Source organism: Pseudophryne corroboree, chromosome 5, assembly GCF_028390025.1.
Source record: "Pseudophryne corroboree isolate aPseCor3 chromosome 5, aPseCor3.hap2, whole genome shotgun sequence".
NCBI lineage: Eukaryota > Metazoa > Chordata > Amphibia > Anura > Myobatrachidae > Pseudophryne > Pseudophryne corroboree.
Genome location: NC_086448.1, coordinates 281,767,044 through 281,786,377, shown reverse-complemented (window position 1 = coordinate 281,786,377; position 19,334 = coordinate 281,767,044). Strand labels below are relative to the sequence as shown.

The 19,334-nt window shown below is 45.0% G+C and overlaps 1 protein-coding gene across 4 annotated transcripts in view; it reads left to right on the top strand.

Annotated features, from left to right (window-relative positions):
* Positions 1 to 19,334, top strand: part of TMEM108 (transmembrane protein 108) — a 610,736-nt gene that overhangs the window by 489,364 nt on the left and 102,038 nt on the right. For all 4 annotated transcript variants that reach the window (XM_063924872.1, XM_063924875.1, XM_063924873.1 and 1 more), the window contains one exon: positions 9,235 to 10,254. In XM_063924872.1, the coding sequence (XP_063780942.1) occupies positions 9,235 to 10,254 (1,020 nt within the window). The remainder of the gene's footprint in view (positions 1 to 9,234; positions 10,255 to 19,334) is intronic.

Genomic DNA, 19,334 nt, shown 5'->3' with positions numbered 1-19,334 from the left:
TCCCCCGAAAACCGGACTTTTCACGTGAAAAGTCCGTTATCACTGCTAATTGAATATGGCCCTGTGTCTTACTCACATCACAGACACAGCAAAACACCACTCACACTGTACTAGAGACTCTGGGCTAAGACTTTAACTGCACAGGAATTATATTTAAAGACTTACAAAGTCGCAGATGAAGCACAATGGAACTTGGAGTCAGAAAAAGCTGCAGTTGTTGAGTCGTTTTGTTGCTTCCAGTTTTATTTGTGTGGATAAAGGGCCTTATTCAGGTTTGTTAACAAACCAAAAAAGTTTGCAATTGGGCAAAACTACTGTATGTTGCAGTGCAGTTGGGGCAGATGTAACATGTGCCAGAGAGATTTATATTTGGGTGTGGTGTGTTCAAACTAAAATCTAAATTGCAGTGTGGAAATGAAGCAGCCAGTTTTTACCCCGCACAGAAACAATATAACTCACCCAAATCTAACACCGCTTTCAGATCACAATACCGGGTCCCACCTGGGAATTGGAAATGGATCCTTCCCATGTGGGACCCGGCATTGGCCACCACACACCGCCATCCCCGACCCAGCCTATTACTATCCAGGGGGAAGCTGGTATAGGGGGCGGATGCAGACACGGTGCTGCGAGATGACATCATCTCCGCGCCGCCTCTCTTTATGCAGTGAACCCATTCACACTGCGCCTGACCCGGTACTTACATGAGAATAACCCTTCTTATAACCCAGGTTGAATTACCATGTCAGGCGACCCGGGATTCTAGCATGACCTGTGTTTACCTGGAAATATACCAGGTCGATACCGGGTTATTTGTGTGGTGGGAAAGGGGTATATCTCTGTCTGCACGTTACATGTTACATCTGCCCCACCTGCAGTGCAACATGGTTTTGCCCAATTGATAGCTTTTATGATTTTCTAACAAACCTAAATAACCCCCAAAATGCTCATTTTGAGACAAAATGATTTTTGGCGCAGCTGAGTCACCTGGGACCTGGCAGAGGAGCTGAATGATATGACTGAAGCCATAGTGTAAGAGGACACATATTAACACATTTTATCAAGGAATTACAGTTTATCAATGTAGTTGATTGTGGTTAGATCCCAATGGACCATTTGGAGCGTGGCAGGCCTCCCACTCCTTATTGGACTGCATTACTCTTTAGACACTACACCATTAACCATATCAGACTATAAACATATTTTGGATCAAGAGGAATTAATTCCCTTAATTGTCTTTATTTGTAAACCAGCAATACATTCAATCATTTTCTAGTTGTGTACCTATCATTCTTATATTATTTATTCATTACCCCAAGAAAAATCTTTCAATCCTTCATTTTTATGACACAGCTGCAGTTCCTTTTTGTCCATCCCCTACTTTTCTCCTTTTTCTCCCTTTTTTCCTTCCCCTCTCTTCCTCTGTCCCTACTAAAATTTACTGCTTCTTGCTCTTCTCTTCTCCCCTCTCCTACTTCTTTCTCATCTCTGCATACGAATACACATTGTATCTCCAAATGTATGCATTTGATGCCTTTGAAACAAAGTAAAACATTTTGTGTATCCTTATTTTCATTTGTGTATCATTTACTTGTTACAAAAAACTTCAACTCTCAAGCACTAACAAAACACACATCAGGCTGAGCGCAGCACATACTCTTCTTTCCATTGATTTAAAGCATTGGCCCTCATTCCGAGTTGTTCGCTCGTTAGTGGTTTTCGCAACGGAGCGATTTGTCGCAAACTGCGCATGCGCAATGTTCGCAGTGCGTCTGCGCCAAGTAAATTTGCCAAAAAGTTAGGTATTTTACTCACGGCATAACGAAGAAATTTCTTCGTTCTGGTGATCGGAGTGTGATTGACAGGAAGTGGGTGTTTCTGGGCGGAAACTGGCCGTTTTATGGGTGTGTGCGGAAAAACGCTGCCGTTTCTGGGAAAAACGCGGGAGTGGCTGGAGAAACGGGGGAGTGTCTGGGCGAACGCTGGGTGTGTTTGTGACGTCAAACCAGGAACGAAACTGACTGAACTGATCGCAGTGGCAGAGTAAGTCCCGAGCTACTCAGAAACTGCAAAGAAATTTCTATTCGCAATCATGCGAATCTTTCGTTCGCAATTCTGCAAAGCTAAGATTCACTCACAGTAGGCGGCGGCTTAGCGTGTGCAAAGCTGCTAAAAGCAGCTAGCGAGCGAACAACTCGGAATGAGGGCCATAGTGTGACCACCTGTCTTTTGTGCAGCAGCTCGCCATACAGCCTATCTAACTGCTCAGTGCGCAGGTGCACAACTACAATTTATTGTTTTCATATCATAGGTATTTTTATTAGTCTTTTTCAGTATGGCATTACAGGTCCCAGTGGGCTCTAGATGCAATGGCATGCTGGTGCTTATTGTTCCTCATGTCAAAATACCCAGGCATTTGCTGGCACAACAAATACCACATACAGAAGTTATCGTTTCCATTTAACACCTTATTGCCCCAACAATCCCCCAGGCACAGGCAGGGCCACGAAGAGGATAGGGGGAGGGGGGTTACTAATTACATGGACTGGGCTTAACATAGAATTATGGAAACATAACATTTGACGGCAGATAAAAAGCACTTGGCCCATCTAGCCTGCTCATGTACATACACACACTTGCACACTAGGGTTAATGTATTTATTTATTTAGGGGGGTAGTTAACCTACAAGTATATTTTTGGATTGTGGGAGGTACCAGAGTACCTGGAGGAAACCCATGCCAGCACAGGGAGTGCCATGGGGCAGCACCTATGCAGACCCTTTATCTGGCAGTGAGTCCTTTGGACTTCACCGACCACACAGTCTGCAGGCTGTACTGCAGTGGGAATAGTCCCTGCTAGTTGGCATGCTGACTGTCGGTATTTAGAGCGGGCGGGATGTAGGGGTCGGTATTGTGTCTGGCGGTCACATAACTACGTCCGCTCTCACCAATATATGTGCTGAGTAAACTCTGGTGGGGTTTCTGCTGCACATGAGGTTATAGATACACCCATGAGCCTCAAATCTTTTGGCACGTGACGTTTTTTCTAGTGATGAGCGGATTCGGTTTTACTCGGTTCTCAAAACCGAATCTTATTGGCTATCCAAAACACGTGACATCAGTGAGCCAATAAGATTCGGTTTTGAGAACCGAGTAAAACCGAATCCGCTCATCACTAGTTTTTCCCCCATCTTTTTCTTTCTTACACCTGCACTTTAGAATCAAATGTACATGTTCAGTATGTTTAGCAAATCTCAGATAGTTAAAAAAAAAAAGCAAATCACATTTGCTGATATTGCTAACAAAGGGAATCAGACTGATATATCTAGCATTATAGGGACTTAATAGCATTTACTTACATTTTGGCTTTAACAAAGTGCCACTAATGAATGAGTCTGTTTATTACTATTTTAAGATTTGCAGCCTATTAGAGTAATTGAATACCCATAAAGTATACAGATAAAAATCAATATTGCTGTTCACTTTGCATCCCACCTCCCTGTGAGTACTTGCAGCTGTAAAGTAATAAAACAGTGACTGATCATCATTATGTTTTGTTACTTCATCAAGAAACAAAGAATGCACAATTAAATGATGCTTTTATTGTATCATATTATAATGAACAGAAACAGATAACAGACTGATATACTGTACCTTAAGATCACAGGGAAGCTCTATTGCCTTTATTCACAGTTACTATAGTAACGTCTTAAAAAATAGAAATGGTTTTGTAAACTTGGCTAAACAATTACAGGTTCCTGTGGGAGTTCTCAGTTATAGCCACATAATAAAAGAAATGACCCCTACGGTCCATTTTCCTAAACTTTGGAGAACAATATTCTTTACACTATGTTGTGCGTTGTGATCTGGGCTGGACTGGAAACACTCTAAGGTCAGATTCTGCTTGCAAAATGTGAAAAATGTCTGAATGAAGAACAAAACAAAAAAAAATAGTGTTTTTTAAAATGTTGCTAATCCCTTTCCCCAACCTTACAATAATCAAGGAAGATAGGGAGCTGGCCCTGTAGTACAATGGGGGTGATTCAGAGTTGATCGTAAATGTGATAAATTTAGTGCAGCTACGATCAGGCACACAGACATACGGGGGGACGCTCAGCACAGGTATAGCTCGCCCCGCATGTCAGTCCCTGCCCCATCGCAGAAGTACAAAAGCATCGCACAGTGGCGATGCTTTTGTACTTCAGGAGTAGCTCCCGGCCAGCGCAGCTCCTGCGCACTGATCGGGAGCTGCTCGTCGCTGCCCGGGTCGCAGCGGCTACGTGTGACGTCTCACAGTTCGCCCCCAGCACGGTCCGGCCATGCCTGCGTTGGCCGGACCGTGCCCCTTTAACGCCGGCTTAATGCCGCCGTCCTGCCCCCTCCCGCCCAGCGACCGCCTCTGCCTGTCAATCAGGCAGAGGCGATCGCTAGCTAAAGACAGCCGTCAGCTGTCTGGCATGCGCCAGCGCACTGCGGTGCCGGCGCATGTGCAGTTCAGGCCTGATCGCTGCTGTGTGAACATGCACAGCACGATCTGGTCTGAATTAGCCCCAATGTGTAATAGCAGTGGTGCTGGTGAGTACACCCCAGTGACGTGCGGTGGGGTGAGGTAGGTGAGGCAGAGCCTTTCCTGTCATACTGTTTGTGCCAGAATTTTGACTGTATAAAGTGTATGAAAGATACAAAGAATATGTTTCAAATATCTTCTTTGCATGATTCTAATCATTTTTTAGCCAAAACTCTGGAGTAAAAAGTCTATGGCAGGTGAGGCAGCTTATCTTTTCCACACATCTCTGATCAAAAGTTACCACATTTCCAGGAGTTTATACTGATGCACCTGTGCAAAATGCCCACATGTACCCTTTGGCACATATATTGCGTGTAAATTTGTCTCTGGTGCAAGCCAGTGCCTCCTGAGCCATTTAGCTCACCTCACGTCCCTGGTACACACAGTACCTATGCTGTCACAGATAGGCAAGTGATTACAACCTGGGCCTCTGTCTCCCTCTGTACATGGTGCTGCCACTGCTGTATGTTTTCTTCCAAATTTGGAACAACTATTGGAGAGTCATCATGGTGACTCAGGGTTATATTTTCTAAAAGTCAGTTTCGGTTGATGTTGATCAATTTTTGGGTTGATATTGTCGATTTTTTTTATCAATTTTGAGTTTCAGGGTCTAAATTACACATTAACAGATTATTATTTTTTACATTATTAAAAAAAAAATGCCAAAAATCGTCTGTTAGTAAATGTGTGATTTAGACCCTAAAACACAAAATCGATCAACATCGCCCCAAATCGACTTTTATAAATATACCCCTCAGTGTCCTACAGTACATTCAGCTGTGCAAGCTTTGCGATAGATCAGCTTCAGTACTAGATCACCATCCTCTAATCCAGTGGTTCCCAAACTTATTTTAATCATGGCACCTTGCAGTGTCAAAACAAAAAAAATATAGAATAAAAAACAATAAATTAAGTAAATTGTGTTTATACTGTTAGTCATCCTTAGGTTCAGTTATTTGGGGAGGGACAGGATTTGCTTCTGTTTGGCCACGTTTTATGATTGCCAGCCACAGGAACTCGTTTTGCCTATTACATAGACCATAAATCATTTGAATTGGTCCTAGACCACCAAATCAAGGCACCCCTGTAAGTGCCCCGAGGCACCCCAGGGTGCCACGGCACACAGTTTGAGAACCACTGCTCTAATCTATTATCTGATGCATTTTTGGTAGCCATAGTGGAAATTAAGTGGTGTTTGCTAGTTTAACATGTGAAGCAACTGCTAATGAGGAGAACTAGTGGGCTGATTATTAATTTATTTAGCCAAGTTCATATTTGATTCACCTCTATTTACCATGTCACCAATGCAGAGGCGGATTGGCCATAGGGTTCACAGGGAAGATTCCCTGTGGCCCGACGCACCCGTGGGGCCTGTTTTGTTTGAGGACATGTGGTCCTTCTTATAAACATAATGAATAAGATGCAAAATAATTACTTTGCCACTTATCCTGTGATTGCAGATGATCTAGTGTATGCTCTGTCTGCCTGCTTGGCTGATATATAAGATTGAGTGAATAGTGATTGGGATACGGTTGGTATAATAAGCAAGAAAATATATCTTTCTAAAGAATGATATAGTTTCCTAAATTCTGAAGGTGTATCATATAATGTGCTCATAATATTTAATTTTATTTCTTTTTAACTTCTCCCTTGATGCTGGACATGCCCACTATCTGGAAAGTCTTGGGGGGAGGGTACTGCTGCCATGGCCCATGGCTAGACCTTACACCTCTGGTGCTGCCCATGTGGGGCCACTAGTACTAATTTTTCCAGGGCCGCTTTTTGTTCCCAATCCGCCCCTGACCCAATGTGTTTGATGAAGCCTGAAAGGTTATCTTTGTGTTACTTACCTGTCACCTGCCTATAGTGGACCACTGTGACTTGTGACTTCAGTCATAAAAATGATCTGCAGCCCTCAGGGTTTCCATCGATCACAAAAGGAGTGCAACCTTATCCGTATTTACAGTAATTCCTTAAATTAATTTAAGTCCTTTCAGCCAAAGTCAAGATTTTTGTTGAATTATTTGCTTTAAATGTTTTCTCAGTCACAGCAGTGAGATCCTAGATAGAAAATAAATTTTTTCTCATTACTTATTTATTCACACAATGTAATGACGTACTTGAAAGCAATCCTATTACTGTACATGTGCTGCCTGTATTTTTTTACAAAGGAGGACATGCAGGTTAAATAATGATCAGATTCTGTTTTACTAATACCACATTCATTATAGAAATATACAAATGCAAGAAGTCATTTATTACCTTTGGTACATCAATATATTTACAACAGGGATGGGGAACCTTTGGCTCTCCAGCTGTTGTTGAACTACACATACCAGCATGCCTTGCTACAGTTTTGCTATATGGCCATGCTAAAACTGTTGCAGGGCATGCTGGGATGTGTAGTTCAACAACAGCTGGAGGGCCGAAGGTTCCCCATCCCTGCTTTACAAGTTAATCATTTTTAAAAAAAAAAGAGTAAAATAAATAAAATACACATATGCACATTATTATAGCCCAAAGCACATGTTATACATGCAAAAAAAAAACATACTGTACTATACAGTATATAAATAACTTATTTTCTGACAAAAAAAAAATTCTAGCAAAACAAACACAGAGCAAATAAGCTAAAAATGCTGAACTCTCCTAAAGTGCACTTGTTACACAAACTCCTGGCAACAAAGGGGTTAAGACAACTTGCAGGTGGCATTCATTGTAAGCAAGGGAACTTAATACTGTTGTTGACAATCACAATTGTCTGTAGATAGAGAACAAGAGCTAACGCATTTCTACGTGAGTAGGCATCATGATCACGAACTAAGGGGGTTATTCAGACCCTGCTGCTGTTGCAGCATGCAGCGCAGTTTGCCGGTGATGGCAAACTGAGCATGTGCCGTGGCCGCATCGCGGCTGTGTGGACATACACATTGCAGGCTCATCTGTGAAGGATGCAGATGCAATGTGATTGACAGTGGCGGGCATTAGTGGGGCGGCAGCGTGGCATTGGGGGAGCGGGCCGGGACCATTTTCGGGATGGCTGCCTGACTACATGTGCAGCCGCTCTGAAAAAAAGATGGCCGCTGACAGTCTGACTGTGCAGCCGAGCTGCGCTGCCAGGGGTCAACCTTAGATCCGATGCGTCTGCAATCCAATTGCAGATGCATCAGTGGGGCGGCCTCACACATGCTGGGTGGTCTTGCCCTGTGCTGGGCGGCCCCCAGCATGTGCAGAGATGAATGCAGATCTGGCTGCGTATGCAGCCATCTGGGTTCATCTCTGAATAATCCCCTAAACCCAGAAGTGACACTTACCCTTGTATCTGGACTTTCTGTAAAATAACCCTACTGAAATCCATATGGATTAGACCATTGAGCAAAACAGATATGTAAAAATGTTCACCCCCTATTGGCCAGAGTCAATTCATAGTTGCTTGGTCAGTTTAGATTTCATCTGGTTATAGGGTGGTATCCCTACAAATACGTTATTAGTACATTTTTTGTGGTTTATTGTCTTACATTGTAAAAGTATGTATATAGTGCCATTGAGATATTTATGTACATCCTCCCCAAACCCATTGTAAAGTGATGAGTTCATGTAATATGATAAAGGTGTATGAACAGTAAGAAACAGTAAATATAATAACACATATTTAATATAATAATATAAAAAAAACAGAGCGATAATATACACAAATGTAGTTGTAAAATCTAAAACATACCATGTATTCCGTTATTGCAGCAGATGAACTTCTGGGAAGTCAGTGCTCAGCCTTCATTATGAGACTGACAGGACTATTTTTATAAAAGAGCTGAAGACCTACATCTTCCATGTATACTGTATATATATATATATATATATATATATATATATATATACAGGTTGAGTCTCCCTTATCCAAAATGCTTGGGACCAGAGGTATTTTGGATATCGTATTTTTCCGTATTTTGGAATAATTGCATACCATAATGAGAGATCATAGCGATGGGACCTAAGTCTAAGCACAGAATGCATTTATGTTACATATACACCTTATACTCACAGCCTGAAGGTCATTTTAGCCAATATTTTTTATAACTTTGTGGATTAAACAAAGTGTGTGTACATTCACACAATTCATTTATGTTTCATATACACCTTATACACACAGCCTGAAGGTCATTTAATACAATATTTTTAATAACTGTGTGTATTAAACAAAGTTTGTGTACATTGAGCCATCGAAAAAACTAAAGTTTCATTATCTCACTCTCACTCAAAAAGTCCGTATTTCGGAATATTCCGTATTTCGGATATTTGGATATGGGATAATCAACCTGTATGTATATATATATATCCAATGCAGAAAAGAGGAGGCACTCAGAGACAGCAAGATATAGCAAAATGATGTATTCAAATTCGGTCAAGTACTTTCGAGGTCAAAACCCCGTCATCAGGACCACATCACAAGAAATTACAGCCACTATATATATATATATATATAGTGTGTGTGTGTGTGTGTGTGTGTGTGTGTGTGTGTGTGTGTTCTAAAAGGAAAAAGATAGAAGCTTGCATTGGTCTATTAAATGTATTATATCACCTAGATGCATAATTTTCTATTATATCTCTGTTTCTGTTCATTTCTCTATTGCATGATTTCCATAAAGATTGTCTTTTATCTCTTGCAGATGTTCTACTTGTTTTGGCACAGGCAGAGAAAAAAATATTTGCATTTAAGGAACAGTTTCCAACCTCCCCATCTTACCACTTTCTGGAAGAAACCAACCCCAATGCAGCGATGGTAATACCGAGTGTCAGCTTCGGTCTTGTTCGGAAGTCTGCGAAGTCTGGCACAAGGATGTCTGTAAAATCTGCAGACTTGGTGCCTCCTCTTCACAGCGAAGGTGTTGATTACAATGACAGGCTTATGGCTACGCCACCTCTCAATATTCAGGGTGTTACACATTCAGGAAATGCACACAGTAAAAGGAAATCATCTGCAAATGTGACAGATGTGTTCATTACAGAAACTTACCTCAAACCCGAGCTCAATTCAAGCTTTTCAATGAGGACTACATCAACCACAGACCATAGCAGCACTATACTTGGATTTCTTAAAGATACTTTGCTGGGACATGTTGGCACTTTGCAAAGCTTTCCCCAAGAAGACAAGACAGAAGGTTCTACCACCTTTACCATTGATATGTTAAAGAACAATGAATCAGTGTCCGTGCCTTTTAAGAGCCATCATTCTAAATTATGGGATGTGTTAAATCGAAATGGCTCCTTGTTCTCTATAAGACAAGGTAAGAATGGAACTTTGCAAACAGTTACAAGAATGACAACATCTCCCACATTTCTGTACACTTCCGCTGATTCTAAGAGCACAACATTTGCTTTAGGAACCACCAAGGGTACTGTTGAGAAGCCCCATACTATATCAAACGTAGCTACCACATTAGACTTGATTTTGTCAACAGATGTCAGTACTAGAAGTTCCATTACTATGTCCACAGCTGGGTCCACAGCAACTGGAAATTTTCTTAACAGGCTGGTGCCTGCTGGAACGTGGAAACCTGGGGTTCCTGGTAACATATCCCATGTAACAGAGGAGGGCAGCCAACCCCAACACAGAGAAACTATCTGTCTCAGCAAAATGGATATTGCTTGGATATTCTTGGCTATTAGTGTACCAATATCATCATGTTGTAAGTATATTTACTTTGATGTTTATTTCTGCATTTTATCCTCCCTTCTAGTCATGTCAGAGTCTTTTATTGCATAAGTGTGCCAACTGTTAATTAAAATACACTATGCAGGTTAATTCCTAATATATGTGCACAAGTTCTGGCTTCTATTGTAACCAATTAGGCATTTGCTTTCATTAGTTACATTTGCACTGTACTGATTACAGCCGTTTGTTCAGTGGTTGCTATGTGATACAATGTTCATGGACCTTTGCACATGAGAGCAAATAACCTCTTGTATGTCATGTGACTGACTTATTCAGTCACAACCAGTTCAAATAATGAAAGGAGCACAGTCCTCTTATTTTCTCTGACGTCCTAGTGGATGCTGGGAACTCCGAAAGGACCATGGGGAATAGCGGCTCCGCAGGAGACTGGGCACAACTAAAGAAAGCTTTTAGGTCACCTGGTGTGCACTGGCTCCTCCCACTATGACCCTCCTCCAAGCCTCAGTTAGATTTTGTGCCCGGCCGAGGTTGGATGCACACTAGGGGCTCTCCTGAGCTTCTAAAAAGAAAGTATATAATTAGGTTTTTTATTTTACAGTGAGACCTGCTGGCAACAGGCTCACTGCAGCGAGGGACTAAGGGGAGAAGAAGCGAACCTACCTGCTTGCAGCTAGCTTGGGCATCTTAGGCTACTGGACACCATTAGCTCCAGAGGGATCGACCGCATGGAACTGGCCTTGGTGTTCGGTCCCGGAGCCGCGCCGCCGTCCCCCTTACAGAGCCAGAAGCAAGAAGAGGTCCGGAAAATCTTCACCAAGGTAGCGCACAGCACTGCAGCTGTGCGCCATTGCTCCTCATACACACTTCACACTCCGGTCACTGAGGGTGCAGGGCGCTAGGGGGGGGCGCCCTGAGCAGCAATAAAAACACCTTGGCTGGCAAAAATACCACAATATATAGCCCCAGAGGCTATATATGTGATAATTACCCCTGCCAGAATCCATAAAAAAGCGGGAGAATAGTCAGCGAAAAAGGGGCGGAGCTATCTCCTTCAGCACACTGGCGCCATTTCTCCCTCACAGCTCCGCTGGAAGGAAGCTCCCTGGCTCTCCCCTGCAGTCTACACTACAGAAAAGGGTAAAAAAGAGAGGGGGGCACTAAATTTAGGCGCAGTATATATAACAGCAGCTATAGGGGACATAATTCAGTTAGTCCCTGCATTATATAGCGCTCTGGTGTGTGCTGGCATACTCTCACTCTGTCTCCCCAAAGGGCTTTTGTGGGTCCTGTCCTCTGTTAGAGCATTCCCTGTGTGTGTGCGGTGTGTCGGTACGGCTGTGTCGACATGTTTGATGAGGATAATGATGTGGAGGCGGAGCAGATGCCTATAGAAGGGATGTCACCCCCTGCGGGGCAGACACCTGAGTGGATGGACTTATGGAAGGAATTGCGTGCACGTGTCGACTCATTACACAAAAAATTTGACGACATGCCAAATGCGGGACAGCCGGCTTCTCAGCTCGTGCCTGTCCAGGCGTCTCAAAGGCCATCGGGGGCTCTAAAACGCCCGCTACCTCAGATGGCAGACGCGGATGTCGACACGGATACTGACACCAGTGTCGACGACGATGAGTCTAGTCTAATGTCCACTAAGGCCATTCGTTGCATGATTGAAGCAATGAAAGAGGTGTTACAAATTTCTGATATAAACCCAGGTACCACTAAAAAGGGTATTATGTTTGGGGAGAAAAAACTACCCGTAGTTTTTCCCCCATCAGAAGAATTAAATGAAGTGTGTGAAGAAGCGTGGGCTTTCCCTGATAAAAGATTGGTAATCTCTAAGAAGTTACTAATGGCGTTCCCTTTCCCGCCAGAGGATAGGTCACGTTGGGAGACACCCCCTAGGGTGGATAAAGCGCTCACACGTTTGTCTAAAAAGGTGGCACTACCGTCTCCGGATACGGCCGCCCTCAAGGAACCTGCTGATAGAAAGCAGGAGGCGATCCTGAAGTCTGTATATACACACTCAGGCATTATACTTAGACCAGCTATTGCGTCAGCATGGATGTGCAGTGCTGCCGCTGCGTGGTCAGATTCCCTGTCAGAAAATATTGACACCCTAGACAGGGACACTATTCTGCTAACCATAGAGCATATAAAAGACTCAGTCTTATACATGAGAGATGCACAGAGGGAGATCTGCCGGCTGGCATCTAAAATAAGTGCATTGTCCATTTCTGCTAGGAGAGGCTTATGGACTCGCCAGTGGACAGGGGATGCAGATTCAAAAAGGCACATGAAAGTTTTGCCTTATAAGGGTGAGGAGTTATTTGGGGATGGTCTCTCGGACCTAGTTTCCACAGCAACTGCTGGGAAGTCAGCATTTTTACCCCATGTTCCCTCACAGCCTAAAAAGGCGACGTTTTATCAGGTACAGTCCTTTCGGACTCAGAAAAACAGGCGTGGAAAAGGCGGGTCCTTTCTGTCCAGAGGCAGAGGTAGGGGAAAAAGGCTGCAACAAACAGCAGGTTCCCAGGAGCAAAAGTCCTCCCCCGCTACTTCCAAGTCCGCCGCATGACGGTGGGGCTCCACAGGCGGAGCCAGGTACGGTGGGGGGCCGCCTCAAAAATTTCAGCGATCAGTGGGCTCGCTCACAGGTGGATCCCTGGATCCTGCAAATAGTATCTCAAGGGTACAAACTGGAATTCGAGGCGTCTCCACCCCACCGGTTCCTAAAATCTGCCTTGCCGATTACTCCTTCAGACATGGAGGCTGTGCTAGCGGCAATTCACAAGCTGTATTCCCAGCAGGTGATAATCAAGGTGCCCCTACTTCAACAAGGACGGGGTTACTATTCCACACTGTTTGTGGTACCGAAACCGGACGGTTCGGTGAGACCCATTTTAAATTTGAAATCCTTGAACACATACATAAAAAAATTCAAGTTCATGATGGAATCGCTCAGGGCGGTTATTGCAAGCCTGGACGAGGGGGATTACATGGTATCCCTGGACATCAAGGATGCTTACCTGCATGTCCCCATTTACTATCCTCACCAGGAGTACCTCAGATTTGTGGTACAGGATTGCCATTACCAATTCCAGACGCTGCCGTTTGGACTCTCCACGGCACCGAGGGTGTTTACCAAGGTAATGGCGGAAATGATGATACTCCTTCGAAAAAAGGGAGTTTTAATTATCCCGTACTTGGACGATCTCCTAATAAAGGCGAGGTCCAAGGAGCAGTTGTTGGTGGGAGTAGCACTATCTCAGGAGGTGCTACACCAGCACGGTTGGATTCTGAATATTCCAAAATCACAGCTGGTTCCGACGACACGTCTACTGTTCCTGGGTATGATTCTGGATACAGTCCAGAAAAAAGTGTTTCTCCCGGAGGAGAAAGCCAAGGAGCTGTCATCTCTAGTCAGAGACCTCCTGAAACCAATACAGGTATCGGTGCATCACTGCACGCGGGTCCTGGGAAAGATGGTGGCTTCTTACGAAGCAATTCCTTTCGGCAGGTTCCATGCCAGAATCTTTCAGTGGGACCTGTTGGACCAATGGTCCGGATCGCATCTTCAGATGCATCGCCTAATAACCCTGTCTCCAAGAACCAGGGTGTCTCTGCTGTGGTGGCTGCAGAGTGCTCATCTTCTAGAGAGCCGCAGATTCGGCATACAGGACTGGGTCCTGGTGACCACGGATGCCAGCCTTCGAGGCTGGGGGGCAGTCACACAGGGAAGAAACTTCCAAGGACTATGGTCGAGTCAGGAGCCTTCCCTACACATAAATATTCTGGAACTAAGGGCCATTTACAATGCCCTAAGTCAGGCAAAATCCCTGCTTCTACACCAGCCGGTACTGATCCAGTCAGACAACATCACGGCAGTCGCCCATGTAAATCGACAGGGCGGCACAAGAAGCAGGATGGCAATGGCAGAAGCCACAAGGATTCTCCGATGGGCGGAAAATCACGTACTAGCACTGTCAGCAGTGTTCATTCCGGGAGTGGACAACTGGGAAGCAGACTTTCTCAGCAGGCACGACCTCCACCCGGGAGAGTGGGGACTTCATCCAGAAGTCTTCACGCTGATTGTAAATCGATGGGAACGGCCACAGGTGGACATGATGGCGTCCCGCCTAAACAAAAAACTAGAGAGATATTGCGCCAGGTCAAGGGACCCTCAGGCGATAGCTGTGGACGCTCTAGTGACACCGTGGGTGTACCAGTCAGTTTATGTGTTCCCTCCTCTGCCTCTCATACCAAGGGTACTGAGAATAATAAGAAAACGAGGAGTAAGAACAATACTCGTGGTTCCGGATTGGCCAAGACGAGCATGGTACCCGGAACTTCAAGAGATGATCTCAGAGGACCCATGGCCTCTGCCGCTCAGACAGGACCTGCTGCAGCAGGGGCCCTGTCTGTTCCAAGACTTACCGCGGCTGCGTTTGACGGCATGGCGGTTGAACGCCGGATCCTGAAGGAAAAGGGCATTCCGGAGGAAGTCATTCCTACGCTGATTAAAGCCAGGAAAGATGTAACTGCAAAGCATTATCACCGCATATGGCGGAAATATGTTGCTTGGTGTGAGGCCAAAAAGGCCCCAACAGAGGAATTTCAACTAGGTCGATTTCTGCATTTCCTACAAGCAGGAGTGACTATGGGCCTGAAATTAGGCTCCATTAAGGTACAGATCTCGGCTCTGTCGATTTTCTTCCAGAAAGAACTAGCTTCACTACCTGAAGTTCAGACGTTTGTGAAAGGAGTGCTGCATATTCAGCCCCCGTTTGTGCCTCCAGTGGCACCTTGGGATCTCAACGTGGTGTTGAGTTTCTTAAAATCACATTGGTTTGAGCCACTTGAAACCGTGGATCTAAAATATCTCACGTGGAAAGTGGTCATGTTATTGGCCTTGGCTTCAGCCAGGCGTGTGTCAGAATTGGCAGCTTTGTCATGTAAAAGCCCTTATCTGATTTTCCATATGGATAGGGCGGAATTGAGGACTCGTCCCCAGTTTCTCCCTAAGGTGGTATCAGCTTTTCACTTGAACCAACCTATTGTGGTGCCTGCGGCTTCTAGGGACTTGGAGGATTCCAAGTTACTGGACGTAGTCAGGGCCTTGAAAATTTATGTTTCCAGGACGGCTAGAGTCAGGAAAACTGACTCGCTATTTATCCTGTATGCACCCAACAAACTGGGTGCTCCTGCTTCTAAGCAGACTATTGCTCGCTGGATTTGTAGCACAATTCAGCTGGCGCATTCTGCGGCTGGACTGCCGCATCCTAAATCAGTAAAAGCCCATTCCACAAGGAAGGTGGGCTCATCTTGGGCGGCTGCCCGAGGGGTCTCGGCTTTACAACTTTGCCGAGCTGCTACTTGGTCAGGGGCAAACACGTTTGCAAAATTCTACAAATTTGATACCCTGGCTGAGGAGGACCTTGAGTTCTCTCATTCGGTGCTGCAGAGTCATCCGCACTCTCCCGCCCGTTTGGGAGCTTTGGTATAATCCCCATGGTCCTTTCGGAGTTCCCAGCATCCACTATGACGTCAGAGAAAATAAGATTTTACTCACCGGTAAATCTATTTCTCGTAGTCCGTAGTGGATGCTGGGCGCCCATCCCAAGTGCGGATTGTCTGCAATACTTGTACATAGTTATTGTTAACTAAAGGGTTATTGTTGAGCCATCTGTTGAGAGGCTCAGTTGTTTTCATACTGTTAAACTGGGTATAGTATCACGAGTTATACGGTGTGATTGGTGTGGCTGGTAGGAGTCTTACCCGGGATTCAAAATCCTTCCTTATTATGTCAGCTCGTCCGGGCACAGTGTCCTAACTGAGGCTTGGAGGAGGGTCATAGTGGGAGGAGCCAGTGCACACCAGGTGACCTAAAAGCTTTCTTTAGTTGTGCCCAGTCTCCTGCGGAGCCGCTATTCCCCATGGTCCTTTCGGAGTTCCCAGCATCCACTACGGACTACGAGAAATAGATTTACCGGTGAGTAAAATCTTATTTTATTATTATTATTATTATTATTATTATTATTATTGTTATTATCTATATATATAAAAATGGATGTATGTGTGTGTGTGTATGTATGTTCCAGCATAACTCTGGAATGCCTGGAGCAATTTACACCAAACTTGGTACACATATGACTTACAATCTGGAAAAAAATACTGTGGGGGTAAGACACCAATAGCACTCCTAGGGGTGGGGCTGGGAAGGGGGTGACATGTAAAAATCCATCGTTTTCGGGGTTGCGGAGATGAATAGTGACACTCTCAATGCCGTTTAAGTCCAAATTCAGCCCCCATCAGCATGGGGGATGAGAATGGGTGAAAATAAAATGTCCAAAATGACCGACATTAGTGTCAAATTATGCTGGTGCTATAATTATCAAACTGACAAGTATATAGCCCAGAGGCACATTACGTAGTCACCCCTGGGGGAACCACTCCGCATAGACTACACCCGGCTCGGGTGATGACACAATGACAGCAGTTGGCAGTGTGTGCAGGGCCTGGGGGATGGGGCAGCCCTGCTGCTGCTGCTTCCACACTTAAGGTCCATACACACTTAACGATATAATGAGCGACATCGCTCATTTTCCCCCTCCTTGAGCGACGTCGCTCATTTTATCGTTAAGTGTGTATGCCGCCAGCGACGACCGATGCGCGGCCCCGCGGGTCGGCAACGATCGTCGCTGTCGGTAGGGCATGCATGAAGGATGTGGACTGTCGTCCACGACCTTCATGCAGGGCTGGCGGGGGCGTGACGTCACTGAGCGATATGAGCTGTCATATCGCTCAGTGCATACAGGCGGCCGCCGACCGGCCGGCCCGGGAGGGGGAAACGTTAGACGATGTCGCTCACAGAGCGACATCGTCTAATGTGTATGGGCCTTTACCCATGTCAACACACTCACACAGACCCACCTGGTCCAGACTCTCCACGTTTAACATCCACCCTCTGCTCCGCTACTCACTTTCTGCAAACTGATCTGCAGCAGCGTGATTCGGCTCCGTCCCCGGCTACACAGCGGCAGCGATGATAAAGTGCATCAGGGTCGCTGCTTCCTGTGACCCCCCCCCCGCGCACAGCCACCACCGCTATAACTACTATTGTCGCTGTACAGGCCGCTGACACCAGGGGGCATGGCGGCACCAGTCCTGGGTAACGCAGATGTCTCCCCGCCAGTGTACCCGGCGCTGGCTGCTGTGTCCAGCTTCGGGAGGGGATAATCCCGAGAGGTTCCCAGCAGCAGTCGTCCCCTCCGTCTCTGGGCTTCTCCCTCTGGGTGCTGCTGGCTGCTGCCTTGCTGGGGGATGGGTGGTCTTAGTTTACCAGGAAGTCCTTCAAAATGAAAGTTATACGGATGGAAATACTTGAAATTCTGTAGCGAAGCAGGGGTATTCAGCTAGTTAATAATAAAAATAAAATGTGGGGGTTGATTGTAAGGTAACAATGGGGATGATTCAGAGGTGGACACAATAGCAGCAGTGGCTGCATTTTGTTGCAGCAGCGATTGCATCATTAGACTAATGGCCATCCTACTGACACACCCACTGGCAGTGACGCAGATCTGACAATGTGTGCACAAAGACACACCATCGATGATTGGGCATTGGCTGCACCACTGGAAATTAGAGCAATCTTATTATTGCTCAGAATGACCAATGGTACATGGCCACAGGTGGCAGTGGAACTGCTTCTTGCAATGTAGCACCTGACACCGACATGCACCTGACACATCTGCCGCTATTAGCCGCCCCTCAATCACCATGAATGCCCTTCGAAATGTCATGCATTTACATGCAGGTCCGTTATGCATCCCCCAGCGGGAACCATCAGGACGCATGCGCTGTGCAACTCGGACACCTGTGCGGAAGTAAAACATCGGCACTTGCTCCCCATGTTTTACTTATGTTCATCTCTGAATAACCCCCAATATGTTCAGCAAGCAGTGGTTTTTGTTTGTGTTTTTAGTAGGATTCCAGCGCCTATTATATTGCTATTCAGATGACCATGTCCTTGTATTTCCCTTTTGAACTGGGACATATGTTTTTCATACATTAAGTAGGATTATGTGATATCAAATATTTGATGCCCTTTTATGCATTCAGCTGAGCACAATTGAAGTGGCATCCTGCTGTATGCATGAAAAGCCCATTAAACATATCATCAAAAACGCATGCTTTTTGTATGTACTATTTATACTTAGCAGGACCCCATTCATTGGATAGAGTCCTGCCGGTGCCAACTTTTCACCTCACTATGAACTGTAATTCATGTGTACAAAATGCATGATTATATATAGAATACAGACTGGTTGTACTGGATTTGAAAGGAACCTAATGTTATTACAAGTAGGCTGACCATATTATCTCTTTAACCTGGGACACTCATGAATTACACAGGTTCTGTGGCTGGCTGACTACACGCCTGCATTTCACCTGGTTTTAAGCAGCCACAGAACCTGTGTAATTTATGAGTGTCCCAGGTTAAAGGGATAATATTGTCAGCCTATTACAATGGAAGTGCTCCTATACTGTTACTAAGGAATTGTACCAAAACACCAAATGTTGATACTAATTTGTTGTGAAAAATACAAATAATAGGTTGTTCCAATGCTTTTCTCTATGAAGCAAGGTCACCTAAAGCAACAGGTTGGTACAAGACATATAGGGGCATATTTATTATTCACGGTGTAGATGCAATAAGTATAATTGTCTATCACTGCTTTTCACTGCAATCAAGGGCATCAGAAGGTTTTTAGGTTTGGGGGGGCCAAAATGCGAAATATAATTTTGGAGCCCCTTAATCGCTGAAGGTCGTCCCCTATGGGCAGCTGCAGTAACCCACCACACAACCTACCTGATGCAGGAGTTAAACAGAAGTAAATACAGTGGCAGTCTGGGGCATACAGGGTTTGCTGGGTATTGTACTGTATGTGGTGCAGAATGCACCATCTGGCACAGCACACTGTGAGGGCAGTAGGATGCTTGGGCATCTAAGTGGTAGTAGTTTATATGGTATATATAGCAGTGGTGGATGCATTGCTGCTTTTTGTGGCACTGTAAGGATAAATCCCTTTC